General features: G+C 40.1%; 2 protein-coding genes across 12 annotated transcripts in view; both read right to left on the bottom strand.

Annotated features, from left to right (window-relative positions):
- The window catches only part of YAP1 (Yes1 associated transcriptional regulator), an 85,101-nt gene extending 79,003 nt beyond the window's left edge, over positions 1-6,098 (bottom strand). For 4 of the 8 annotated variants that reach the window (XM_032099244.1, XM_032099246.1, XM_032099245.1 and 1 more), the window contains exons 1-2: positions 5,458-6,096; positions 2,252-2,499 (exon numbers count right to left, since the gene is read on the bottom strand). In XM_032099244.1, coding sequence (XP_031955135.1) covers positions 2,252-2,499; positions 5,458-5,781 — 572 coding nt within the window. In that variant the 5' untranslated portion in view covers positions 5,782-6,096. Of the gene's footprint in view, positions 1-2,251; positions 2,500-5,457 lie in introns of all 8 variants that reach the window. The other 4 variants (XM_032099249.1, XM_032099251.1, XM_032099250.1 and 1 more) reach the window with 3 other exon arrangements.
- Positions 6,099-6,561: 463 nt separating this feature from the next.
- Positions 6,562-27,348, bottom strand: CFAP300 (cilia and flagella associated protein 300). 4 transcript variants are annotated; one of them, XM_032099241.1, is made up of 7 exons: positions 27,196-27,345; positions 26,676-26,757; positions 24,957-25,029; positions 19,648-19,814; positions 17,258-17,430; positions 11,894-11,960; positions 6,562-6,942 (listed from the first exon to the last, which is right to left on the bottom strand). In XM_032099241.1, exons 1-7 carry the CDS (start codon positions 27,303-27,305, stop codon positions 6,811-6,813), a joined length of 804 nt encoding a protein of 267 aa, XP_031955132.1. In that variant the 5' UTR covers positions 27,306-27,345; the 3' UTR covers positions 6,562-6,810. The 4 variants fall into 4 exon arrangements, with proteins under 4 accessions (XP_031955132.1, XP_031955133.1, XP_031955134.1 ...); XM_032099242.1 differs by having other exon boundaries at positions 6,565-7,004; positions 27,196-27,347; XM_032099240.1 differs by lacking the exon at positions 6,562-6,942 and adding an exon at positions 7,012-8,144 and having other exon boundaries at positions 27,196-27,348.
- Between the last annotated feature and the right edge of the window lie 582 nt (positions 27,349-27,930).

Below are 27,930 nucleotides of genomic sequence, written 5' to 3'. Positions count from 1 at the left end.
AGAGCTCTGTGCATCTACCTATCTATATATATACACACACACACAGATGATTAAGTATTTTCTCTCCCATATACACCTTTGCATGAACTACTATGTTTGCAGTGCTTGACCCACTGACTAGTGGAAGTGACTGTAATTCCAGAGTGTATTAAGTATGGTACTCAGTTTTATATTATTCTCTTTGCACTGCAGCATATTATGGTAACTATAACCATAAGGCTTACTGACATCTGGAAAAAATCTAATATTGTTACCTATTCTGCAAAGATCTTTCTAGAGCCTGATTACCAGACTGTTCATGGAATGGCTACAAAACAGAGCAAGTGGAAACAAAGAGCGATGCAGCCAACCAAAAAAAAGAGCTGAATACTTGGAAGAGACACCAAAAATCTGCATATGGTAGAAGGAACCACATCAAATGTATTTAGAATCAGAAATCTTAGTACTCACACTTCAAGCAAATGTTAAAGGTATAACCAGGCAAGATGTGAGCTTTAGCAGGCGTGAGACAGAACCTACCACTCACCACTGAAAAAAGCTTTTACTATACAAACTTGCTACACAAAACTAAGTCTTACATTTCTTTGAATTTCCTACACATACAGAGCAAAGATTTTGCTAGTACTTTAAATGCTTTTTACGTATCTTAACGAACTCCAATGAAGTTGGTGGATCTCACCTGTAGATAGCATTAAGCAACCTTTTTACGAACAAATGTTCTACAAGTGTGAACAGAGCTGTCCTCATTACTCTCCCATCACAGCATCACCCAAGGAAAGCCAAAAGGAAACAGCCCATTACACTGTTTAAAATCTCCCAAGGTCAGCATGTGACCCAGCAGGGAGAGGTTCAAAAAGTACAGCCTTTATTTTTCTTCCTAACAACCTGGTTTGTTTCCACTCCTTTCCCCTTCAAGACACATCCTTCACAGCTAGCAGCTCTTTCAATCATTTACTTTGGATGTCTGCTTGAGAACAAATGATCTTGCTCATGCAGATGAGTTTGCCAGACTTGTGTGTACTTTCCAGTCTCAGGCTCTTTATTGTTCTTGCTGAAACCTGACCCTTTGAAATGGATACCAGGACACCAAGAAAGGACAAAAAAACTTGCAGAAGAAAAAGGACAGATTTTTCTGGTAATAATCAAACTGCAGAAGAAGCTTTCCAAGAATAAATCTTTCACTCTGATTTCACCTAGATGAGCACAATTAAAAAAATTCATCAGAAGAGCAGGAAGACATTTTTAATCTCTTAAACTGTTTTGTTTTCTGTAAAATTGACAGTGCTATCAAACCCAAACATTTGTGGCAGTAAAACTTAAAAATTAAATAAATACCTGTTTTTCATGCTTCATAAGCTGCTCTTTAAGAGCTCTCACTAACACAGTCAAAACAAAAGTCTGCTTTTCATTTCAAAACTCATTCTGTTCTTTCCTCAAGGTTCAATGAGCTACAGTCTCAAATGGCATAAACTTACACAGTTCAAAAAAACCTTCTACTTCTGACTGCTGAAGAGCTCATATTCTAGAACACACTGATCTGTAAAACTTCACCAAAGAAAATACCACATCTTCAAGATCTATAGCTAATGCTTATTTTCACACTTCTAATAGAGAATGACTGTTCTCAAAAAGGAACCTTCAGGCTCAAATAATTTCAGACAACTACTGCAACCTCTTTTTGGTTGAGAAGAAAAAAAATCTAATTTCTCTGTATGGAAATACCACTGCTACTGGAACAATAAACATTTTTAAGAAGATCTGCAAGTTGGTTGTGTATTTAAACAATTGTCCTTAATCAAAACATAAGAAGTCCTGACATATTATTACTACAATAGTCTCTAAAGTTAACTCTGTATTTTTACATCTGTATTATTAAAATCAGGTAAACTGTATCTTGACCTGCAGGACAACGCTGACAATGTTCAGCAAATCCAAAAGTCTCATTGTTTAAGAATCACTATGCTCATTTCACTGATTTTTAGTACACAATATAATGGATAACATTCTTCAGCTAAGATTAAGATAGGACAAATATTCACAGAGTACCATACAGTTTTCAGAAACAGCAGAGGTGATATGGGAGAAATATCGAAGTGGTAGGGTCCCCTAAAATCAGGAGCATGTTTTTAAAAATACATATTTTAAACCCAATGAAATTTACTCAAATTCTAAGATTGTAAAAACAAAACATATAACCCAACAAAAAAATAAATGCCAGAGATACAGCTAATTGAAAAGAAATTTTACTTACTTAAGAAAGTATCTCTGTCCAGATGGTGTCTTAGCCATCTCCCAGCCTGGTGGCAAAGGTACATCATCAGGGATCTCAAAAGAAGACTGGCGGAGGTGTTGAGAAGATGGAGCTCCAGGTCCAGTCACTACTCCAGAGGGTGTAAGTGTCCCTGGAGAAACAGCCCCCAGCTGCAGTGATGCTGGAGAGGAATGAGCTCGGACATGCTGTGGGGTCAGGGCTCCTGCTGTCCCGGCATCAGTGCTGGCCTGCCAGGAGTGAAATTACTTCCATTAAGATTCTTATATTTCAGCAGAAATGCAGCTGTCAGAAGACATTTCACTTTAAATGAATGTTTCAGGAGAAATTCATAGCTCAGTTGTTCTAAAGTTCTGCTTATTTTCCAGTAGTTACTGTTCAAGCAAGCCTCCACATAGCTTGGTTAATTAGCATCACAAAAGCCCTTGTGCAAGTCAAGAAATATTAACTGTATGTGCTGAGAGCCCTTAGCTTTATTTTGAAAACTAAAGTTCTTACTCCTCAGTGCAGGTTTAAGAACTAACCTGCCTGCAGTCAGCAGACCTCATTTAGCACACTGAGTGGTTTGTTACTGGACTGCACCCCCACTCACTACCATCACACCCACTTTCTGCTGGAGGAGTTAATTTCCCACTCTCCTGCTCAAGTGGGGGTGTGGAGGTTCAAGTACATGCACACACCACCACCACCACCCCCCCCCAGGGGTTTAAAAGATCACACAAAGAGAAAAGCAATTGTGAAATGCCAACTGGCAGCAGTGAGTTCCAATGGAGGAAGACTCACAAATTCAACCATAAAAAAAAACCCCATACAAGAAGACTGAACATAACATTTCCTAACAACTCAAACTTTTAAGGGTATAAAGAGTCTGTCCATGCTTTATCCAAAGCAAAGCTTCAGCAAACAGTTGAACCAGTCAATCAAAAATGACTCACAAACCCATTCACCGCAGTCACCAGTCATAAGTACACAGAACGTCCTTGCCAGTAGTAAATTCACGTCCAACATGGAACAGAAAAGGCAGCTCTGAAAACTTGATTAAAGTAAAAATGGCTTTTAAAAATATATTTACCAATTAACTGGTTTTATAGATAGATCAGAACAACATTGACACCTATAATGAGATGCATGTATCAGTCCTTGTCACACCTCTCTACACAACACATTGCACCATATGAGGCCCCACTTACACTCTTACATACAGTTCTGCTTCACTCCATCTGTATGTAAGCACATGCAAAGTTTCATGTATTCAACTGGAAACCAATTAGTTTGCATTTGCACTCATTTAGAATAGCCAAGTAGTAAATCAAGTGGATTTGCAATACTTTAATTCCTTAGAATCACAGAATTACAGAAAATAGAGACCTTTTCTTTAAGCAGAATGTTTATGTGGCACAACTAAACAAAAAGGAAAAATGAAAACAGTCTTATTTTAAAAGACAGTCCACAATGAAGCAAATGATCTTGCTTTGGCTGGATTTCCAGTTTATGTTTTAGGAACCACTGAGTGGTACAAGGAACAGTGATCCAACTAAATATGCTTTCCAGACGAAGACTAACATATACAAGGAATATAAGGCTAAGCTTAAAAGTACAACCAAAAGTTGTCTGACCATCACATATGTTGAACACGATAGCTATTTAACTGCACTTACTGTATTTAACAAGACACAGCACCAAGTGTTAGATGAATGCCTACCCCTTCAGATTTGTACACAATGGAACCGCAATGAGATTTGCACACGTTGGGAGAAGACTATACATAAACCCTTTATTCCTTACTGGATTTCAGTACGTTATTAAAGGTCTGCAACTCAGAAGCTAGCAAAACTACAGAAGCAGTTCAGCTCCACCCCTTTCAATTTTCTTCTCAGTCTTCCTATATGAAGGCCAGACTGCTGTTTTGAGTATTTGGAAAATGAATTAACTCCTAGGCTGGGAGAGTACGTGCCAAGGTTCAGCCTGGAATGAACTTCTGAAGTCAAGTTATAAATCGTTCAAAACAGAAGTTTAATAATGGAAATGTTGACAGACTCTTAACAACACGGGTACCAGGCACCAGTACACAGCGAATTTCCCTCTTACTGGCTACACAGATAAAGTGACAATAACCAATTAAAAAAAAACCTATTTTATAGCTTAGCAACCAAGTTCATTACTTAATAACACTCCACTAGGTAGGCACAGCCTCCTACCAAAAAGTTGGTAACAGCATTAGCTTTCGCTCGTATTCACACCAGCACTTAGGTCTTGGTACCTAAGTCCCTCTGCTTTAAGACCAAACGCACCCGGACACCGAGCGACGACCCTGCTCCGCATCCCCCACCCCACTCCTCCCCGGCCCTACCCCCGCATCGCCCCTTCCCCCCGGAGCTGCCCCGCCCCCTTCCCAGCCCTGCCCGCATCCCTCCCCCGCTGCCTGCGCGGCCCTGCCCCGCATCCCTCCCTCCCCCGGGCCGGCACGGCCGAGGCCCCACGGCTCCGAGCCCCGCTCCCAGGCTGCCGCCGCTGCCCTGGATGCGGGCGCTGCGCCCGGCGGACCCTGGACGCCGTCAGACCTGGCGTCTGGCTCGGGAATCAACTTCGGATGTGCGTGCGTGCGTGTGTGTGTATGTGGGGGGTTAATCCTACTCTACCCAGCGCCGCGCTGAAATGGTGGAGAAGTCACATCCATATTTATTGTCTGACGGGGCGAGGGGGGTGTAGGTTTAGCACCAACTCATCGCCCCCCTCCACAAATGGCAGGGAATTGGACGGCAAAGCATTTTCACCCAAGTTTTAGGGGCTCACCCCCACTGCCGCCCTCCCGGTGAGGCCGAGAAAGCCAAGGAGCGGATGTGGAGTTCGAGGCCCCGCTGGAGACCGGGACGGGGCCAGCGCTCGCCCGCCCTCCCACCGCGGTCGCAGTCCCGGTCCCGGTCCCGGCCCTGTCGGAGTCCCGGGGCGCGGGAGGCAGCCTTGCCCCTGAGGAAGAACAAATAAAGGGGTGTGGGGGCGGCAGAGAGCGCCCCGACAGCCCCGGCCGGGCGCCCCCCGCTTCGCTCGGCCCCGCGGATTCCCGCCCCGGCCCCCTCCCCCACACGCCTCCCCCGGGAGGAGCTCGGCGGCGGGGAGGGGGAACCCAGCCCGGCCGGGACGCCCCCCGCCCGCCCGCGGCGCGGGCCCCTTCCTTCCCTCCCCCTCACCTGGCGGGAGTGGGCCTTGGGCTCGGGCGGCTTGAAGAAGGAGTCGGGCAGTTTCCGCAGCCGCATGGGCAGCGTGTGTGGCACGTTGGCGCCCTTGGGGTTCATCACGGCGTTGAACAGCGCCTCCAAGTCAGTCTCCGAGTCGCCCCGCACATGGACGATCTGGTGCCCCGCCGGAGGGGGCCCCGCACCCGGGGGCTGCGCCGCGCCGGCCGGGGCCCCCGACACCGCGCCCGGGGGCTGCGGCGGCGGCTGCTGCTGCTGCGAGGCCGGGGGCTGCGCTGCCTGCGGCGGCTGCTGCGTTTGAGGCTGCCCAGGATCCATGGCTCCGTCGAGACCCCCCGGCGCTTCCCTGGCGGGGCTCGGCGGCTCAGAGCCCGGATTTCAAGTCCCGCATGCCCCGCTCCCCGGGCCGCGGGCTCGTCCTGCTGTCGCCGGTACTTCTCACCCCTCGGTCGGGAAGCCGACTCGGCCGCGGCAACTGGCAAAACAACTCTGACCGTGCGGCGCTTCCCCGAGCCCGGCCCAGCCCGGCCGGCGCCTCTGTCCCGGCGGCGGAAACTAACTCACACAACACACCAAACAAAAGTTCGCAGTTACGCCCGCCCGAATCACTCTCCGCCGCCGACTCCGCCCCTCCTGAGCCCGCCCGCACCGTATCCGACCCAGGCAGCCCGTGCTCGCAGCGCTCCTGCGCGCGCCCGCCCGCACCGCCTCCCGCCCGGGGTGCGCCGGGGGCGCTGCGCGCTCCCCCAGACCCCGCCCGCGGCCCCGGCCCGGCCCGCACCGCCCCTCCCTGCGCGCCCGCCCGCGCCTCTCCCGCCTGCCGCCCGCCCGCTCTCGGCCGCCACGGAGCGCTGCCGCCAACCACAACTTTTTCTTCTCCTAACTTCTATCCCAACTTTCAGGAGGCCGCTCCGCGAGGGAGTGGGGAGGGGCACTGCGCTTCCCTCCCCCCGGCCGGAGTGGGCAGCGGCCCGGGACCCCCTCTGGCGGGTCTCCTCCCGCGCTTTCTCCCGGTTCCGCAGAGCTTTCACCGACTGCAGAGCCTTCCCTGCAGTTACGCGTCGCGGGTCTGTAAAGCTGGTTCATAAAAACGACGAGATCTCTAGAGAAATACTTTTTATTAGATAAAACGGGTGAGGGAAGGGGGAAAACGGCCAAGAAAACAGCTTCAAGAACCGGAAAACTTTTGTCATGAACCACATAGTAACATCTGAGTGAACGGGAAGCACTTCCGAGCGTGTCATCAAGTAGAGTTTTCCTCGTCAGAAAACTATGCAATGTCTACCTGAACCCATGCAGAGAGAAGGCAACCTCCATTATAAAACTGGGGACCAGCCAGGTTTATAACTAGTTTGTAAATAAGCTTCCACCGAAACAGTGATACAGAATATTCACGTGTCGCTTGCAGGGATCCACAATCAAGTAGGCAAAAGTCTGCTGGTGGCTTTTGCTTGAAGGGTAACACAGGCCATTAGCATCCTGACGGGAAGGAAAAAAAAAAACCAACAAAACCAAAACAGTATTAGGGACAATATGGATATCTGTAAGAGAATTAATAAAATCTGAAGTTAATAATTTTGTTCCAATTGTAACAGTTTATTGCATAGCAAAATAGAATAAATATACCAAAGTTTATTTAAACAATATTATGTCTCCATATATAATGGATACTGACACTACAAAATGCACAGTAATTCTGGCTGAATGTTCCAAATAACCTTGAGGTAAATGTAAGATTAATATAAAATGTAACATTAAACATGTAAGCATGTGTTTACACAATTGGAGCCTAAAATACAAATGATTAAATATACAGCAGCCCATCATGTTTCCTTTGAAAGACAAAAAAAAAATCACGGACTTTATATTAATACATAAAGCTGTTCCATCCATAATTTTTTTTCACTTAACATTTGCTAATGCATCTGTTCAGGTTCCAATATTTGCATTTAAGCAAAACACTCATTACAGATCACATTAACAACTTTGGACTATTACTGAAAACATTTTGTGTGCCAGTCCTCAGAAAGGGTTTGAAGGGATTCTAGGCACCTAGCTCCAAAATCCTGGTTCTGAAAAAACATGTTCAGCTGACAATCAGCATGGGAACTGGGCTTTTCAGGTTAACATCCTACGTCTGCACGTCAATAAAAGCTTCAGTGTTGACAGAGTAGCACAGCTGGACACACCTCAAATCCAGTAGGGATCCAGAACTAGATGGAGGGATTTTTAAAGGGTTGGAGTTTTTTATTTAGTCAGTGTGGTAATTGAACATGTGAAAGATCATTCAATATACAGCTGACACCTCCTTTCTTTTACAACATGTAACAGTTTTCTCCTGCTCCCCAACACCTTTGTACCACAGTTGAAGAGATGTAGGTTCTGTTTTCTTGGTTGAGGAAGTTGCTTTATTGCCTTTATTGTTCATTTTCTCCAGGAAAATTTTAAACTCACAGACTACAGACTATTCCAGATTCCACATCTCTCACATTCTTTTGTTGAAGCTGTCTTCCTTTGCATAAAATAATCTTTTTTTGGACCAAGGAAACATGGAAACTGTAACATCTCTCAGTGATTAAATCAGTCAGCTGAGAAGGGAAAGGGCTGGGTTCCCATTTCTGCTCCAAGGACCATATGTGAATTTTATCCTTTAGCTGTTGCTGGTACCCCATTTTCTCCTGCTATTTCAAAGAGAATGAATCCATTATTAGATGTTCTGGTGTCTTCCTTTGGGGGATTATTCAACCCCCTAAATCCTAAATTAAATTAAGCACCTCATAAAAACACTGTTTTTTAGACAGGTAGTGATTTGATGATGTTTATTCACAGAATTTTCCAATGGTAGTCAAATGCCACAAGCTAAAAATAGCATTCTATTTTTAAGCAGCACAGAATACAAGCTCTGTAGCTCCAGTTGTAGGATACCTAGCTCTCTTCAGGTGTTTTTTAAGGATACATGTGTAACAAACACTGGATTCTCAACTGCAGTAAGGAGAGCAAGTTTTAAGATTTTATAGCGCTCAGCCACTGCTCAGCATCAAAAGGCCTTTGGAATTGGATCCAAAAATAACCTAAGTTCATACGTGTAACTGAAGAAAAAAAGTAAGAGAAGATAAATATCAAGATGTGATTGCTAGTTAAACTCTTTTCCCATTCCTACTGAGGATCCCAGTCCTGCAGTCTTTACTGAATTCATGGATAGCAGTTGAGGTTTTGACTGTTTAGAGGCAGTGTGAGCCCACTAAAAATTTGTTCAACAACTCAAGAACAAAAACAATATAAGTTCTGGTGATGAAGCATTTCAAGCAATATACCAAACTTGGTATCAGGAAAATAATCAGAATAACCTAATTAAATGAAAAGGGTTCTTAAATTAGTAAAAGAGGTCATAAAAACCCTAAAATACTTGAGGAGCATAAAGGCTCTGAAATTTACATTCATGCATGTACACAAGTTAAGAATCATACCAATTCCATCTGCAGTGTGGACTTTGGTTCACACATGCAGGGGGTGTAATGATTGATTTACTGATGTTAGAGTAGGATCATTTTATTTTTTCTTTGTAGCAACACAGCTGATGATTTAAGAATACATATGCCTAGCATAAAACAGAAATAAAAATACTGCTGAACATTCTCAAAATTGCATAATTTGACAATTTTTTAAAATACTTCTTGAATAAACTTTGCATTATGCTGATTTCTAACACTGCCACAGTTTGGGTTCAGGTAAAGAAATTTCTAAAAAATCAGTGAGCAGTCCAATACTTAAGCTGTAACAGTGTTTCATTATATGCAAAGCTCTAAAGCTCTCAAGGGTATTTGGAGTTCAACAGAATGATTTCTCTTGTGATGTCCAGGTCTATCAGGTTTTGATGCTAAAGAGCTCTACAGACATTTGTAGGAGAGACCTCAACAAATTAGAGGGCTGGACAATTACCAACCATATGAAGCTCAACAAGAGAAAGTGCTGCATTCTGCATCTGGGATGGAGCAGCCCTGGATGTGTGGACAGACTGGGGAAGGAGATGCTGGAGAGCAGAGCTGTGGAAAGACACCTGGGGATCCTGGTTGGTGACAAGTTGTACACGAGTCAGCAGTGCCCTGGCAGCCAGGAGGGCCAAGCGTGTCCCGGGGGCACCAGGCACAGCATCACCAGCCGGGCAAGGGAGGGGATTGTCCCGCTCTGCTCTGCACTGGGGCAGCCTCACCTCGAGTGCTGGGGGCAGTTTTGGGTGCCACAATATAAGACAGACATTAAACTATTGGAGAGTGTCCAAAGGAGGGCCATGACGATGGTGAAGGGTCTTCAGGAGAAGCTGTATGAGGAGTGGCTGAGGTCACTTAGTCTGCTCAGCTTGGAGGAGACTGAGGGGAGACCTCATTGCAGTCTGCAACTTCCTCGTGAGGGGAAGAAGAGGGACAGGCACTGATCTCTTCTCTGTGGTGACAGGACCCAAGGCAATGGCACGAAGCTGAGTCAAGGGAGGTTTAGGTTAGATGGTAGGAAAAGGTTCTTCTCCCAGAGGGTGATTGGACACTGGAACAGACTCCCCAGGAAAGTGGTCACAGCACCAGCCTGACAGAGTTCAAGAAGTGTTTGGACAATGCTCTCAGGCACATGGTGTGACTCTTGGGGATGGTGCTGTGCAGGACCAGGAGCTTAAGAATCCTCATGGGTCTCTCGTAACTCAGCATATTCTGTGATTCTGTGAACTATAACTTAAAACCTTGAGCTATTTACATCTCTAATAGCGTGCTTTTTTAGCTACTGTTTTTAAGTTGTGCTCGGCTGCACAAGTCACTTTTACCAGATCAGTTTTTAAAAATTAATTTATTTTAAAAATGATTTATCTATTTACATCAGGCTAGGAGAACAAGTCCTTTTCTTCCAGATACAAACCAAGAAAACTTGGCTTAAAAACTGTCAGGTCAACATAAGGATTATAACACTCTACAGTTATTTATCGAATGAACTCAGAAACACTGCAGAAATGCAGTTATCTCCTTGAGAGAAAGTTTTCATCACAAACACAAGGCACTTGTGCTCCAGTAAGTGTCCTTCCTGTAAGTGCCAAGTAGAGTTGAATAGTTTTGATTCACATAACCATCAAACAGTCTAGACACACCGTTTAAGCCTTTCTGTTTTCTGAGAGAAAATTCTTCAGGATGTTCTTTAATAGAAACCATAATTTCAGAATTCTCCTTTACCACACAAATTTTCAGAATGTGCAGTAATGAACAATTTTCCTCCAAGGCTACAAGGAGGACAGCCTGCTCTGCATTAACACTGGATTTTCGTCTATCTATTTTGTTTACAAAAAGTTGCTAAAATTTGGTTGGGGTTTTGTTTGTTTGTTGTTTTTTCTTTGTAGTACTGATGACATTTAATGTATGGCTAAGATAGATAGGGGAGCTCTTCAATGTCCATCTACCTGAACATAGAAATCTGTAGTTCACATCAATGCATTTGATTCAGAGGTGGGAAAGGAACAGTAAAAACAGAACATCCAGCTACCAGGGTTTTGCTTTTTTATTTTTATTACAGTCTGCAACATAGCAGAAAGATAAATTTTGATACACCCACGAAGTGTTTATTTTCAAAAGCCTTTAATGAATCATACAGAGTACTTAAAAGATGATGACCAACACATGAACAACTGGGCTATTGGCAACCTACAGGGAAGTTTGTGCAGTCTGAAATGACATCAGCTATGGCTGTTGAAAGTGGGTACATTATCTGACATTTAATTATTACATATTCTGGTTACTCAAGAAGAATTTGGAGTAGTTCATCCTACTGTAACAACTTCAGTGACAGATATGCTGAATCTAGTAAACATGCAGCCAGTTCTCAAACTTATCTTGATGGTGAATGTATGATTTTGCAAGGGAAACAGATAGGAATGAGACTTGACAAGGAAGGAGAAAACAGGTTAGCAGTCACCTCACCACCCCAACCTTTTTGTATACTAAACTTCCTTGCAGTCTTTACAGAAACAGATGCATTACAAGCTATTTGGAAAGCTCTAGCAACATTTCCAAAAACAGAACTATAGGAAGTCAAGAGTGTATCCTTAATCCTTATGGCTATCTCAAGTTTTATTATTATCTAAACCCAGAATTACTCAGATTTTTTTTTTAACTAGTTTCTGGATGATACTTATGACTTCCAGTGTAATCCAGTAAACCTATTTTTAGTGAGCTACCAAATAAAACTTTAGTTGGTGGTTACTGATGAAGAGTTAGTAAAGAGGATGAGAAAGCAGGATGAGATCAGGCACAGAGTTCATGAATAAAAAAAGACAATTACGGGAAAATAATCCATTACAATGGAATATAATGTTTTCTTTGTGTCAAAGTCAATTCATTATTTTCATGTTATGTATATTACTGCCAGTAAAATCCCATATAAAATTATTAATACTTACATAAGCAGACACTCTGAAGACTGTAGAAATAATATGTATTTCTTTTGTTTCAGGGTTCTTTTGAACACTGAAATACAGGGATATAACACATACTTTATATATATAAGTACTGATAATTAGAATCTTTAATTTATTAAATACACTTTAAACATATGCACTGTGTCATTGCTCAAATTTTATGAAGGTCAAATTTATAGCCACAATTCAACTTATGTCACATTGAACATGAAAAGCTATGTGGCCACTGTTAGATAACATGGTTACTATGACATTTTACTGCAAAATATTGAATAGATCTGGTCATTCGACTTAGTTTCGCTGTTCTCAGCTACTAAATCACAGCAATATTACCCAGACCTAGACAATTCCAAGTACAGAGTTTGTATTTTGATAGATATGAAAAATTATGCAGCTAAACATTTCATTAAAGTATTTTCACATATTCTTCGAGAAAGAAACCTGCAAAGTGAAATGCATCTTAATACAGCAGCAAGAAAGAAATACATTCTTTTGCTCATTTTTGATTAGTATATAATTATAGTTTAGGTTTATTTTTACTCCTTTGGAATTTTGTATATATAATCAGCTATGCAACTTGGGATGGGATTAGTTCTGAGCTTTTACATTTCTAGACTGTTTGTTGTAAAGATTGCCATTTCTTTCATCACATTTACTAGTAACACTGAGATATTATTGCAATGAATCCAGGCATCTCAACCTATTTAAAGTACTTTAATGTATCATTTTTCCTCAGGTCTGTTTTAAGTGATGCTTACATTTCTCCAGAAATTAGATCATGCAACTGCTATTCATTTATCTAATCTTGCACATTCCCATTTAAATTAACTCACTGTGGAACAGATGCCTGAGATGGCCACCTAAAACCAGAGACTAGGCAAGGCTTAAAACTTCTGTACTTACACACTTCTAAGAAATGCATAGTTCAAACCTGCCTTGTCGCAAACAGGTTCCATTCCCAGGAAAGGTCCCAGTATAGACAAGTTACAAGAGGATTTGTGAAACACGGCCTAGTTGAATGCCACACCAGGTCCAAGCTGTGACAGCAGTCCCCTGCTACCAGTGCTTTGGCAAAGCTTCTTTTTATAAGAACAAACGAACCCCAAATCAACCAAGAGCACCCTTGTTGATTCAATCTCTCCAGCCAATAAAAGAGATTGACTCTCCAATTAACTGATTTCATCTACAGAGTAATGATACAGTCATGTTTGAACCTATACTGTGAAGCTGATCTTCCCTGTGGTCAGTTAGTAATGAGGCTTTCTCAGAACTTTTTGTTGCATCTGACATGTTGACATACTCAACAGTGGATGAAGACAGCTTTGCTGAAATTGGTACTGACCCCAGCTGTCTCCCTTCCCACCTCTCCAGAGATGATTTGCCTTCCCAGCAGGACAGCTCAGCTACTTCATGACTCAGCTTCTGAACCACTGCAGTTTATGGACCGGCACATTAAGCCAAACTAACACAGATGCCACTTTATGCTGACACACCAGGCTGTAACTGCAGCAGTTCAGAAACTCTTCAACCATCTCTGTGGAAAGAGTGATGACTTTCAGAACAAGACATAGAAGATTAGTGGCATTATTTCCTTCTAACATATATCACCACCCCCAAAAGCAATGGCTGTATTTAAGTTCCTCTGGCTTCAGATTCTTCTGTTTGAAAACTATGCTATCAGTTTCTGGTTTCTTAATTTTTATGTTATATATATATCTAGGATAGCAAAGTAAGAGGTGACAAAGAGTAAGTCTTCCTATTTATTCCATGACCTTGAGAAATTTTCTCCTTGTGGTTATCTTCCTGTAAGTAATTTTTCAGAATGAGTGTTTATTTCCAGTACTTTGGTTCTTTTTTAAGGCAAAAAATTGTCTGTTAAAATCAGATGAGATTCTTCGTTTGCTGACTTGAAATAAAACCAAGAGGTTGTCTTTGACACGCTCGTTTGCTCTATTTCTTTTTCTCCTAAAAGGTTTTAGAAAAAACTATATTTTCCTTTTGAAGAGGAGAGTATTTCCTCAAAAATAATGTTAATAGCCCCATGTTCTTTCAAATTGTTAACTTCTAAACTATTCATTGGATATGGCAGTTCATCATTTTAATGTGCATCTATTCTCTTTTTATGGAGAGCAAATGTCCTCATGGTCTCTCTATTCACTTTGGGCTTTATTTATATCCTAACCTTTACTGTCAATATTTTATTAGACTTTGTAAACAATAAAAGAGCAACTTAATACTTTCACATACATTCATTCATTGTGGGGGAAAGGGCATGGAGATGGAGATGACAAAAGGAGAAGAAAACAATGTCTACAAGATGCTACAGCAGCTGTCACCATGGAGAGACACTGTCAGAAAAATCTGGTTAAGTACAAAGGACAAGATTTATCAACAGAGATTCATAGATTATATTTTAATTAACAAGTTTTTGTAGTATAAATATATTCTTTAAATCAAAATACTACAACAAGGGATTTGAAATTATTTAGGTTATACAAGATACTACACTAAACACTAGAATTTTGGATGGATTCAACTGATCACAGACAATTACCGATGGATTAGTAGCAGACTACAAGTTGTGCATTGATTCATTAGTAAGAATATACCACTCTTTTTGCAAAGAAAAAAAGTCTGCCATTTAGTAGTTGTATTTGGAAGTCCCTAGCTGTGCTTGTGAAATATCTAGAGCTGTTAATTTCAAAAAGATTATTGCATTCTCTCATAATAAAGCAACGTAAATATAAATACTTTAATAAAAGGAAACCTCAAACCTTTTGACACTATTTTGAATGCTAGTGCCTTGGAGTTAGAACTCAGCTATGGCCAGAAAAAAACAGCTGTAATAAAGATTAGGGAAAAGCTCATTAATAGGTCTGCTGCTCCCAGCAGTAAAGACACTTTTGTGGAATCTTTGTGTCCAGGCTCTTGCCCATAAGGAATACTGTAACAGGACTGAACAGTGGTAGTTTATACCTCCATAAGGTTATTGTTATTAGACTGGGTTAATCTGTGGCAGCTAATTTTTCAATGCATATCAGCCAGCAACTAATAACTATTGTAGTATCCATTTGTGTTTTACCAAGCCTTCTGAACCTCAAACATAAAAATTAAACCTTAAGGATAATACAGTTTACAGAATTTTTAATACCATGAAAAGCTTTTAATATCACTTTATGAAGAGTAGAAAATGTCCAATGTGACTGTAATCCAAGATGCAATGAAACCAGACAGAATAGCAGTCTAAAAGAGAATTTAAACAATACTTGGTATTCAACAGGAATTTGAAGGGGAAGTTTTTGGTAAAAAATTTAAGAGATTACTACGATCATTAGCAATTGTTTACTGAAAATAAGAAGCTGTAAGAAAGTAATTTTAATTGCTTTATTTTATGGTGTAATTTGTGCAAGAATGAAGTAACACAGTGCATAGCATGGAATAGAAACTAGAAATTAAGTCAACACTGTCATCAGTGTCCCTATTCAGCACCTTTCACTGGCTTTTTCTCTCTCAAGACAGTGGAAATAAAACAGAAGCATCATTTTGGATAAACTGGGAGCAGGGGGAAATGAGACCAAGAAAAAGACAACCGTGATTATGAAGAGGGAGGGAAGGTCTGAAATGTCAAGATCAAAAGCTTTTCTCATGGGACTGACAAAGAACTCAATACCAAAGGAGCAAGATAAAAGATTTAGTTAAATGGTAAGTTTTGTTTTCAACTGGTAACCAGTGCTAACACCAGCTCCTCTGGCAGTGAGAAATCAGCAGACATTTACAGGCACAGAAATGGAGAGACACATGGTAGATAAATACTGAAAATCAGTGATGTCACAGGAACAGAGTAGATGTACTTCAAAATTTGGGAGGATAGGAAGCAATCTGCCAACTGGCAAAAAAACCCCTCAAACAGCACAGGAATAGATCTTGAAATATTTTCTCCTAAATATTTTATAAAGGACAGAAGCAGCACACAAAAGGAAAATACAAAGGGCTAATAGGGAACATGTTGAGGATACAGAAAAGTAAACTTTGAAACCACGATGAAATTGTGGGAGGATCTTGGCAGAGGCTTTTTTTTTGTTTGTTTTAAGTAACAAGAACTATTTGACATCTTTATCATATTTTACAGCATGAAAAGGAAAAAGAATGGAAAGAGATTTAAGGAGATAGGAAGGTATCAGCAGCAAAGGGGAGCAGTAAAGTGAAGGAACTGATTGGATTTGCACTTTGTCCTAGATTAATTCAACAACATAAGAGCAGAAACAGCTGCAGTCAATGCAGAGTCACCTAAGGCCCAGGACTGAAGGAACAAGCAGCTTGACTCAAGTGCAGAGTGAACAGTTTAAAAGAAAAGGGAGGGTAGAGTTAAACATTGATGGATCCTTTTATGTCAGATGCTGTATTTCTGAAGAACTCACCTGATTCTCATCTATGTATGAGATGAAAATACCAAAACTAATCATACTGACAAAAATTTTAGTAATATCTTTTACAATCTTTATATTCCCATTACCTTAACTGAGACTGAGTCTGTATAACCAATAATTACATTCCATTTCCCACTAACCAGGATATAAGTTTTGTCAGTCAGAGCAGTCAGCATATGGATATATCAAAGCAGAGTGAAAATTGTGTTTTTCAGTCTAAATCTGAACCTCTGATCAATTACCTCTAATTTCAAAGGAAAAAAATCCCTCACATAAAGTTCCAAACAATTCCATACACCAAACCCACTAAAAACCGTGTTAGTTCACTGTGTTATTTCACTGTGCCATGTTAACAGCAATATTCTATCTCCCTTAACTTTACACTGTGAGAAGGGTGTTTGCAGAACTAGGAAGAAGCTGTATTTTTAAAAAAATCAGCAAGGATAAAAAATATACAGAACTAAAAGTTTCAACTAATTATTTCAATTTTTAAATCCTAAATTAAAAGCAGTCTAATTGAAAGTAGCCCAAGATTATACAGCCAAGACTTAATTGTTGATATTTTATCAATGACAGTGGGAACACAATCTGTTTCCAGTACCGTGCCATGTTTTCAGCTGACGATTACAGAAAACAGTATCTTTAAAATGGGAATGAATTATAAACCATCAATGTCCATAAATGTAATATTAAAAAAGTTCTTATGTGGGACTGATGCAACTAAAATTGCATTTATTTTGCCACTGAACTACTACCATTGTTCATGGTATTTTGATAGTTGGACACAAATAAGCTTGCAGGTGGATTAAGTAACAGCCCCATTTTTCAACCAGTAATGCACAATAAATTTACACAAATCGACACAAAGTATCTATGGACAGTACATGTACACAGTTGTACAAAACAGAGTAACACTTACCTCACCAAGTCTTTATAAAAAGCTTTTGTAGTTTCTAAATATGGGTCAACTGCATCTTCAAACTGGCAAAGAGTTCCTCCAATGCAAAAATGCTTAAAAAGGCAGAACAGAAATTCCTCACGATCCAGTTGAGAGAATAAGTCATAATGGTCGGAATCCTCTAGAAGCAAGACCTTGTGGAACAAGGAAAAAGCAAGGAAGTCAAGTTCATAAAAATTCATTTAAGATTCATCTAATAAATAATGCAACTACTTTGCTATATGGCACACAGAAATTATGTTCATATAAAATATATGGATGAGGGATGGAAAGAAGTATTTCTAAATCCTTCTTCCAGTGATGCAATTAGGTTCAAAATTCTTACATATAATATAAAGCAGAATCACTGTCAGATTTGTGCCCAAAAAACGTAAAGGAATAGTTGTCAAGTCTTGTTATTTCACTGGTTAATTATCTGTGATGCTAATGAAACAATCAGACTGAAAATAATCTACCTACATTTGATACGTCAATTACTGTTAATCACTTTGGTAACTGTTTTTGGTAACATTGCTTTTTCACTTTTAAGTTGACACAGTTACCTCAATTTGCAAAGGAATCCTGAGGATGTCCCAAAGGAGATCACTCTCAAACTCACATCATTCTTTACTGCAGACTCCAGTGAGCCCTGATCCATAGCCTGGATTAGCCAGACACGCACCCAGCTGCCTCCCTGTGTCTCACCTGCCTTTTGCTGAGATATTATATGAATACAGAGGACTTGCTACATTAGTGTCAACACTGGTTCATGTAAATGTGGACAGGAATTATAACTCACAATGGCTACAAGACATTTGAGTCATGTCAGCCAAACTGCAGATGCCAGCCCAGGCAAACTGGTCAAAGTGAGACAGGAGCCCTCTGCTCTCTGGCCAGCTTTATAACAAAGCTACACAACCTGAGTAAAAAGGGGCCAGGGCAACAACTGTTCTAGATGGCCACCTCATACATATCCCCACCTCCTCTGAAACAAGAGAAGACATGGCAGGTAGGAAAGAAACATGGAGTCTTGCAGCCAAGGGCCACCCTCTGACACCAGGAGACAGTCTGGTGCCCCCTACAGTCTTCTGTCCTAGAGCCCTGACTAATTGATTTGAAGTTTTGTTGTCATACCTGGAAGATTTTGACTCTTATCCTTTCTGCTGTCTTAGGTCTTATGAGTAGGAACCACCTTTGTTTCAAATCAATGTTAAACCCTCACCTTGCAAATGCTGACACACACATCACTTCCATGGGAAGGAAACTGGGAAGACACTGAAACCCCAATAACTTCTAATTTTAAATGTTGCCTCTAACCTTCCTACACACAATATCTTTAATTTTCAGAAAACATTTCACATGTACCCAGCTTATAAATAAATACATAGTATTTTGAACTGCAAGACTACAAACTACATCTGAAATTCAATCATGAGCTTGAGTTCTCACCTTTTCCCAGAACTTTACAAGACAGACCAGTATTTCAGGCCACATCCTGTAACCAGTGTCACTGGTTCAAATACGTTGCCTTCAAAGGATTTGCCAAGTGCAAATGAGTGCAACTCTATAATTATTTAGTACTTATGTTGATTATATATACAAGGAAGAGCAAAATCCAGTTCTCCCACACTATGCTTTGCTAATGCTACACAAACATAAGTTTAAAAAATTGTTTTAGCTTATGAAGTCAAAAGAAACACAGTAAAGACATACATTGATTAAGAGGGTGCCACTGTTAAGAGATTCTTTTTCAGATAATCTGCTTTCTGACACCTCCACTACAGTATAACAAACAGTTTTACATTGCAGGCCAGTTCAGGAGTTGTATTTAGTCATTTTCCAGTGTTACACTGAAAAATAATTTCCTCTTTCATAGTTCCTCTTGCTTTAGAGAAAATTTATTAAGATGGCTTTCTTTAAATGCCTTCACATGTAATATGATCAGCATTCCTGTCCAGGAATGCTTCAGGATGTAGCTAACAAATACATTCAATTTCATCAACTACCTGGAAGCCTGGATGAACCTACAGCTCTGAGTATCACAGCACCTTCTCTTTGGCACCCTTTGTTTCCCCCTCCTAAGCAAATGAGCTGCATTTCCCCACACACCCCCCAGCACTGACTACTTGAAACACAGGTGGGTAGAAGAACGCTTTACCTTTTCCTCCCACCTACAAATGAAAGAGCGCTCACCTAGAAAACAAGTAATTGCTTTCACACATCCAGGCACTGCAGTACCTCAGTTGTTTGTAAACTATGGATATTGATGCCTGTTTTTATCACTGTCAGAAAAAAACAACCTGAAAAACGTGTCCTTATGGTACCTAATAGAGCAAGAAAAATGATAATAAATTATTCATTATTATACTGACCTTCCTTAATTCATCAGAGATAAGAATATCATCATAATAATCATCATAACATTTCACAATAGTTCCAGTTTCTCTAACAACTCCTTCAGAGTACAGCCGATCAAAAAATGACATGGAAATCTGTGTACAGGGTACCAGTGTAGCTTCAATTTTTGTCACTTTGGAACCTGGAATACATAGGAAGCTGGTTGCATGTTTCATATTCTTAAAAAAAACACAGATCATGTATGTATGACTCAATCACAGAGTCCCTCAAAAAAAAAAAAAGTCAAAGAAAGGTAAGAAAGAAACAAGTGTAAAGAAAACAATAAAATCATCTGAATACTACTTTCCATTAAGGCTCATGTGTCTGCTCCCCCTGTTGGTAAATACCATCAACCGAAACTAGGGATAGATGGAACACCGTGTGAACCCAGCATCACATTAGATCACACCCTTAGAAAATCATATTCCACAGCTTAAGCCTGAAAGCATTTCAGGACAGATGCCAAATTTGGCATGATGAAGTGCAGAAGTCAGCTGCTACCAGCACCCACAAACTAAAAACTAAAATGAACACAGTCTCAAAGACTTTTTGGCTTGTTAAGTATTATACCTTAACTTTTAAGAAAGTTATTTTGTAGGCACTGTGAGCTTTATTAACCAGCTATTTCAGAAGACGAAAACAGTACTATGGGCACTTCGTATATGAATCTGGAGTATTATCTCTGTAATCATTAAGCACAGAATATGCTTTTCTAATTTTTTTCCCCTCTGCTTGGAAATCATCCAAGACTTGATCCTGTTGCTCAGACACCTAGTGCCATTTGAGATGCCCTACAATATTCTCCTTAAAGAGGTATCAGTCCATAAGGGTACATACCTTCTCTATATACAGTGTTACATCTACAAATCTGTACGCATGGTGTTGGATAACTTATGGCACCTCAAACAGCATTAGGCCCTATGTTTAAGAAGCTTTGGACTCAGCCCAGTTCTGTCTGCTCTCTGCAGTCCAAGTGTTCAACACAAATGTTAGAACATGTTCTCTACCCATCTCCAGGTCTGCCTGAACACCCTTCAAAGTGCTTCTGAACAGGAGAGGGGAGGAGAGCACAAGTGACCATTCAGCACAAGGGCAATGTGTCTCAGCAGAGAGAATATTCACAACATTCCAGCTGTCCATGAGTTTATTCTTATCTCTTCTCCTCTGTAGGTACCCTTGATGGGAGACTGGCAAGCAAAATCATAGTATCAAAAGGCTTTTTACCATACAATTAAAGATAAAATTCAGTGCTGTTCTGACAAACAGACCTAAGGGACCACTAAGCATTACTATTTAGGAAAAGTCCAAATTTCCCTCTAGATGACAGTATTTCAGGAACAGAAACATGCCAAAAAGGGATGCATGAACTATGATGCTTCCAAGAGTACCTATCATTTCACTCCAACCCTAATCTTCGTAAGCACAGCATAACCTAAATTTTTTCTTGCCCCCACACTTGCAGAAAGCCTTGGGATTTCTGCCATATACTATTACACAGAGACTATTTATTCATAGGTTAAGTAGGACTGGCATTTTAATATCTAAACCTGGGTAAACTGTACCACCCAACCAATCAACACCAGGAAAAAAAATAAAGAGAAGTTATAAGCTGATGGCTTAAAAATGTGCCTACTTAAGCAAAAATACTGACAGTAGATTTTAAAATTATTTTATTGGACCAATGTGATGTAAATAAAATCTGTTAAAGACAAAAGCACGGCACTTAATTGCTTGGTTTCCCATCTACAGACAATGGTTATGTAAAATGGTACCTTTTATTGAAGAAAAAAGGTTTAGGACATAGAGTGACTATCAAAAAATAATCAAATTATATTACCAAAACCACAAGTCAGAGAAAATATGAATGACAGTCTTAAAACCTATGAAAAAAACACCAGACTGTTTTATATTTATTTACTTATACTTCCTCCCACCCCCTCATTTCCAGCTCCCTCTAATTCTCCACCTCCCTTTCACAGGGAGAGAATTTTTATTTTATAAGGGATTTAACAAGAGCCAAAACAGCCTTTATCACATAAATTATTTTAAAATTAACATTACAACCTGAGTCAACTAACAAACATCAGATGCTAAATGACTTGAGAAAAATGAAAAATCTTACATTTTTGCAGTTACTGAGCTAAAAGTATAGAAAATTGAGCTATTTACAGGCCTTAAATTATAAGGATTTTATTAGTGGAAGGGAAGGAGACACTTCTGCTCTGAAGAAAGGTTTTATCAAAACTTTAATCATGAAAAAAACCCAAGAGTTTTGTAATCTATTCAGTAGCTCAGAAAACCAAACTATACATGGGAAAGTTTAAATACACTGGAAGCTCCTACTCTCTATTTGAAAGGTGAGATTTGAAATTCAGAATTTCCTGGACAAGAGTAATTGGTTTTAATAACACTATAAAAGTAAGCAGTAAAAGAGGAAGAAGAAATGCCTTGACAACTCTACAAGTGGAAAACAAAGAGCTGAGAAGTCCTGAAATAGTTTAAGCTTCCTTTAACAGCCAATTCTGGAATATCTATAAAGTGCTGCCAGTATACTTTTAAATTAACACGTTGCATATCTAGTATGGGGCAGATAAACCCTGGATTAGATATACTTCGAATTCCTCCAAAATCTAAGAAAGTTTTTTATATCAGAAAAATATATTTTAACTTACTATTTACAAGACAGTTTATATATAATGCCAGTTCCGTGCTCAGTATTAAAAAAATAGGGTATTCCAAAAGTAAAAGGTGCAGGTTGATGATTTATGGGTTCATATGACATCTAAAATTCTTTACAAATTATAACCTATAATAGTAGTTTAAAAATTGCTGATTTAAGATTACCTTCCAGATTTTAAAACCCTGAAGACAGAAATCATTGATGCTTCAAGTATATAGGGCAACTCAAGAATCCTTTTTTAAGCGAATACTAATTTTTTATTTACACAAAAAGATGGTAACTTTATCCCTTTGAAGATAAATTTTCAAGTGTTAATTGAGCTTAAGCAGACACAGTCCTGCCTCCCTAAGACTGCTGACAGGTGCAAGGCCAGCAATGTGTCCAGGGAAAAACGACTATTTAGCTCTCACTGAAGCTATTTAAAAAACACGACACTCAATACATAAATGGGTAATGGGTATGCATCAAATTTGTTCCTTCTGCTGCTTCTATTTTTGAAATATCAGAATAACAGATGAATAGGTGGCTTAAAGCATGTCAGAAGTATCAGATACTCTGCCATGCAGCCGGAAGGAGGGGAAAAATATCCCTACTACAACAGGCAAAAAAGTGTGGTGTGAGAAGAGGTCATTAAGTATCTTTCCAATCAGATGAAGCAGACTAGAGAATATCCTTGTGTATCATTTACCTGAAATGTTTTATTTCAAGTAATGTTGAAGCTGGAGTCTATGTATTACTGTGGAATTCTACCAGGACAAAAAACAGAAGTGAAAAGGTGAGAAGGGACCACAGTCTTAAAAAAGACAAAATTATTATGAAAAAACCACTACTGTAATGTTTTATTAATTTCCTTTTAATGCTGACATCTTTCTGTGAGTCCATAAATACTTTCTGCCCAAGCTCATGGAGGGCAGGAGAAGGGAGGTTTCTATGGATCTATCTAAACCCCACCTACATTATGCATTCAAACTATCTCCCCCATAAAAAACCAAAATTACTAACATTTTTGTTTGTAACAGAATAAATGCAGTATTTGAATCAACCTAGACTATGTAATTTTCTTCAGATTTTCTAAAAAGGAAAATAAGCACATTTCCTGTATTTTTTTAACAACAGGAATGTTGTTTTTAAGTTACTCCACAGTGATAAGCAAATGGTCTATCTGGATTAATGCATCAGCATGTCTGAAGAAGAAAACACTAGAAGATGATTTTTACCTCCTCCCACTCACAGCTAATTCTTAGTATATTTTCAAAAAATGCACATGAAGACTAAGTATAGAAAAATGTGCCAACATTCCTCACCAAAAATAGGCAAAGAATGGGAAGATGAAATTTTACGCGCAAATAGGGTATACCAGCTGTTCAGGATTTAGAAAGGGAACCCTTCCAGTCCTGGGGACAAAATGTTTCACTTCTGTGTGGAAGAAGATTGAGCAGAACCAAGAGTTAAGCTGGGTTACTTGGCAAGAGACCCTCCACTCTTAGCACAAGGTATGTAACCTACTGACCTTCACTACAGGGACTGTCAAGTTGTAGACTAGACAGATAGCCTAAAAAAAAATCCTGTCTAAAGCAAGAAAAGGTTTACTACTGGCTTAAAATACATCTATTTTCTTTCTGTTTGCCAGAGAAAGAGGTACCTGAAGGCTACTTGAGATATTTTTTGCATCTTATATATTTCAATTGTTTTAACAGTTGGGTGCAGTGTTTGGAAAATGGATTTTTGCTGGCAAAAAAGTGGCAATGTCTAGTGTCATTGTATATAGTGGGAAAAACCTACGCCAATTCCAGAGAGCTGAAATGGAAAAGTTAGAAAATTCCCAAAGCTCCATTAAATATTTACACACAGTAAAGTATTTGCAGACAAACCAAAAGAAATGAAGGCTTCCCACTACCCTCTTTTAAGATATTCCTATTATGGAAAATCACTTTGGCAATATCAGAGATCACATTATGCACAAAATACCATTACATTATCACATGCAATTGCCATGAATTTTTGTGTGCCATTTACGTAATGAAAAATGCAATTTCAAAGTGGTGCCATAAATTTGCTATTTCCTTTTGGCCTTCCTGCTTTAGCGTCTCATCTGCATCTCCAGACGTAATGGAGTGTGTTCACAAGTTTCTGATACATCAACAAAGTTGAAGTGTCCCTCATGGCATGGCTGCAACTGGAGCAACCTGTCACATGGGACTCTTCTGTCCCAAGCCAGGTCAGTGCATCTACAGAAGAATGCCCTTCTCCAAATATATCTGAATAAGGTACTACCGTAATTCCACAAATAATGCAGTTGTTTATGTCCTGACACAAGATCAGGTCAGCTGGATGCCACAAACCATTTATAAACAGCTTCAGGTACTTAATTTATGAAACAATGCAGGGGTCAAGAGAAAAAAGGTATAAAAGGCGACAACTTAGTTATTTTATTCTAGAAGTACAATCTCTTCCTATTACTGAGTAAAAGAAGTAATTCTTTAAGATATTTCAACTAGCTGAAAATACATATATATTAACTGTCATTACTAGAAAATGGTAAATTAGAGCAAAATAGTTAAAACACTGACATTTTTATTTAAGACTAATTTATTCTAAATTTACCCAATGTAGTCCATTGTCCTGAAGATGACAGCAACTTCAAACTGGAGATCACACTTTGATCATTAAAAAATGCCTATAATATTCAAATAAGAGAATACAAGTTAATGAAATGAAGCATAAAATCATCAAATATAGTGCCTTGGATACTTTCAATCCAAATTATAAGGCTCAAATAAGTAAGCAGATTCTGTATGATCTTTCAGTTTGTATACGAAATATCACACCACCAAATCCAAGGGTTTGTAACTCAGTGTATCCAGTGTCTTTTACACACTGAAGACATCTTCAGGTGCATATTTATATATGTAGCATTAAAGTTTTATAATAAAGCAGTTTTAGTCCAAGAACACATAAAATGTATGAAATTCATGGAGGTACAGGAAATTGGGGACGAGAGGAAAGAGTTCTATCTCTGCACACAATGTTGTTGAAGCTAAAAATGAAATGCTAAGTATGATTTTAAAATTTACATTTTTAAATAAATTTGAAGCTTGGAGAATTGTAGAGACACACAAAAATTATTAAACAGACACAGAGGAGATCCGTAAATTATTGAAGGGACGGAGAATATATTCCACAGTAAGATTTGAAGTATTCGATCTTATTGATTTATCAATTAAAAAAAAGGAGACATACATAGTAATGTTGATAGCTGGCAACTTTACATGATAGATAAGCCAAGTAAGAAAACCCAGAGTTTTGTATATGCATACAAGCAGAGTGAATAATCATTGAAGAAACTGCTAAGAAAATGAAATAATGGATATTTCAATTTCTGCATCACTAGATTTCTTTATCACCCCTCTGGGATACAGAGAGATCAGACATTACATGTAATGGTCCTTTTTTCCCAGTTACTTCCCAGCTATTCAGGTATCATAACTTCATAGTGGTATCTTTACATTTTTAATTCAAAAGCATTGAGAAGGTAAATGGGTATTCTGTAAACTTCAATAATTCAAAATGTTTATCAGTGAAAGATAAAATATCAGTGCATTTCTGTGTGAATTTCTTTAAAATACAAAGAGGCTGAATTCTTTATCCAGGATAACAATATAAAGTAGACATACAAAAAATCAAACAGTTGTTTTTAAAACAACAGATGTAAAAATCACATTGTTTTTAAAACCACAGGTTTAGGGTTTTTTCTGTCTGCCAACAGATGAAGAGATTTGACTTTGCAGACAACAGAAATGGAGGACACAATCAGCAAGAGATTTGAGTCTCAAAAAGCTGGGAGTTCAAAATTCTAGTATAAAGCAATGGTATCCAATAAATTTCAAAAGTTGTATTTCCAGATATGTGGTGCACATGCACATCTAATTGCACTGTGAATTTACTGTGAGAAATTTACCGATAGCTGTGAGCATGTACATTGTTTAAAGTCTCACACTAGGTGGACTTCCCAACATGAAATTCTGTAGCCAAGATCAGCATCCAGTTCAGATTTCCATTCTTGGGAATCCTGAAAGACTAAGTTGTTCCTTCATAAAGCAGAGTAACATTAGTACAGACTAAAATATTTTTACTGGACAATGCAGTTAACCCACAAAGTCAGACTTGAGCACCACACCTAAACCACCTCCTTTCAAGGAGACAGTGAGCAGGCCACTAGCATTCAACACTGTTACATTGTTCGCTGTTATGCAGTTTTGCAGCAGCTATAGTTTCATGGCGGGGAGGGGAAGTCAACTTAAAATACAAAGGACTTAGAACTACCATAAGAAACTCATCCTTTTGATAGGGCTTAAACTGCTGGTCAAAACTGAATGCTTGTGCTGTGATCCTGCCTTGCATGGACCTGAAATGGAAAAATGAGATTAAATATTCTGAAGAGATACATGAAGCCCTATTCTGACCAATTATACTTCCCCCCCCCTTCCCATTCTCAGTTTTAAGCGCCCCAACCCTTCCTTGGAGGGCTGGAGCCGCACTGGAGCCGCGCTGCGAAGCCGAAAGAGATCTCGGCTCACAGTGGGAGGCGAGGACAGACGCCTCACACCTCAGAAGGCGCGGTTTGCGTGCCGGGAAAATATCCAAGAGACTTCAGATTAAGGGGTTGGGGGGGAATAAATGAAAAAAAAAAAGTAAAATTAAATATAAGAGAAAGAGACGCGGCCCCGCCGCCACTGGAAAGGCAGTCCTGAGGGCGCAGTGGCGACTCCAGCCCTCAGCACCGCCCGCCTGTTCCTCCGCCGCCCCTGGACAGAGGCATCCCGCAGCAGGCGTTCCCCCCCACCATTTGAGGAGTCGGTCCGCGATGTCCCTGTCCTGCAGGCAGGAGAAGCTTTTCTGCGGCAGGGCTCGGAACACGAAGCGCACCGCGCCGCGCCCGCCCTCGGCGGACATCTTCCCGCGGCCCGGCGGTTGCCGTGGAGACGGCGCCGCTCCGGCGCGGAGCTCGGCCCCGCTCACGAGCGTTCCGCTCCCCGTGAGGGCCGGACACGGCTGCCCTCCTTTTCTTTGCTGTTTGCCTACAAAAATCCCCTAATTCAACAACAACCTTCTCCCCTCTCTCCTCTCATCCTGTCTATGCGCCAGGAAAACTGAGGCTTGCCAAGGGAGAGCCCAGCAGGCAGAGGCAGGGGCTGCCATTGCTGCCTTTGCCAAGGCCACCTCAGTGACCTAACACCAAAACTAACCAGGAAAAGGCCAAAATTATGAGTTATGAACTTCTAACGAATCAGGGCTGCTTCTTGCTTCCCAGGATGCAGAGCCATTTGGGAATAGCAAAGTCGTGCTTTCAAACTCTTCCCAGTCAAAATTTAAGGAAAGACCATTGTTACTTCAGGAAATTATTTCTTTGAGTCTACTAAAGCAAGGGACACCTTGCACAGGTTGGGGAATTTCCTGCCCTTTGCAGGGAAAGCAGTGATAATTTAAGGCTGCTGCACATCTCATGCTATATCCTTCAGCAGCCCACCCTCTCCAAAGCCTGTGCTTGCTTAGCCACAAATTTCCAAAAATGTTGTAT

Source organism: Corvus moneduloides, chromosome 2, assembly GCF_009650955.1.
Source record: "Corvus moneduloides isolate bCorMon1 chromosome 2, bCorMon1.pri, whole genome shotgun sequence".
Lineage (NCBI taxonomy): Eukaryota > Metazoa > Chordata > Aves > Passeriformes > Corvidae > Corvus > Corvus moneduloides.
This window is presented reverse-complemented; position numbering and strand designations above follow the sequence as displayed.

Coding starts and splice junctions, on each gene's coding strand:
- CFAP300 (XM_032099240.1), bottom strand. CDS start 27,305: ATGTCCGCCGAGGGCGGGCGCGGCGCGGTGCGCTTCGTGTTCCGAGCC. Junction 19,815..24,956: donor AGGACAATGGACTACATTGG/GTAAATTTAGAA, acceptor TATGTATTCCAG/GTTCCAAAGTGACAAAAATT. Junction 8,145..11,893: donor TCTTCAGAGTGTCTGCTTAT/GTAAGTATTAAT, acceptor TCTTTGAAATAG/CAGGAGAAAATGGGGTACCA.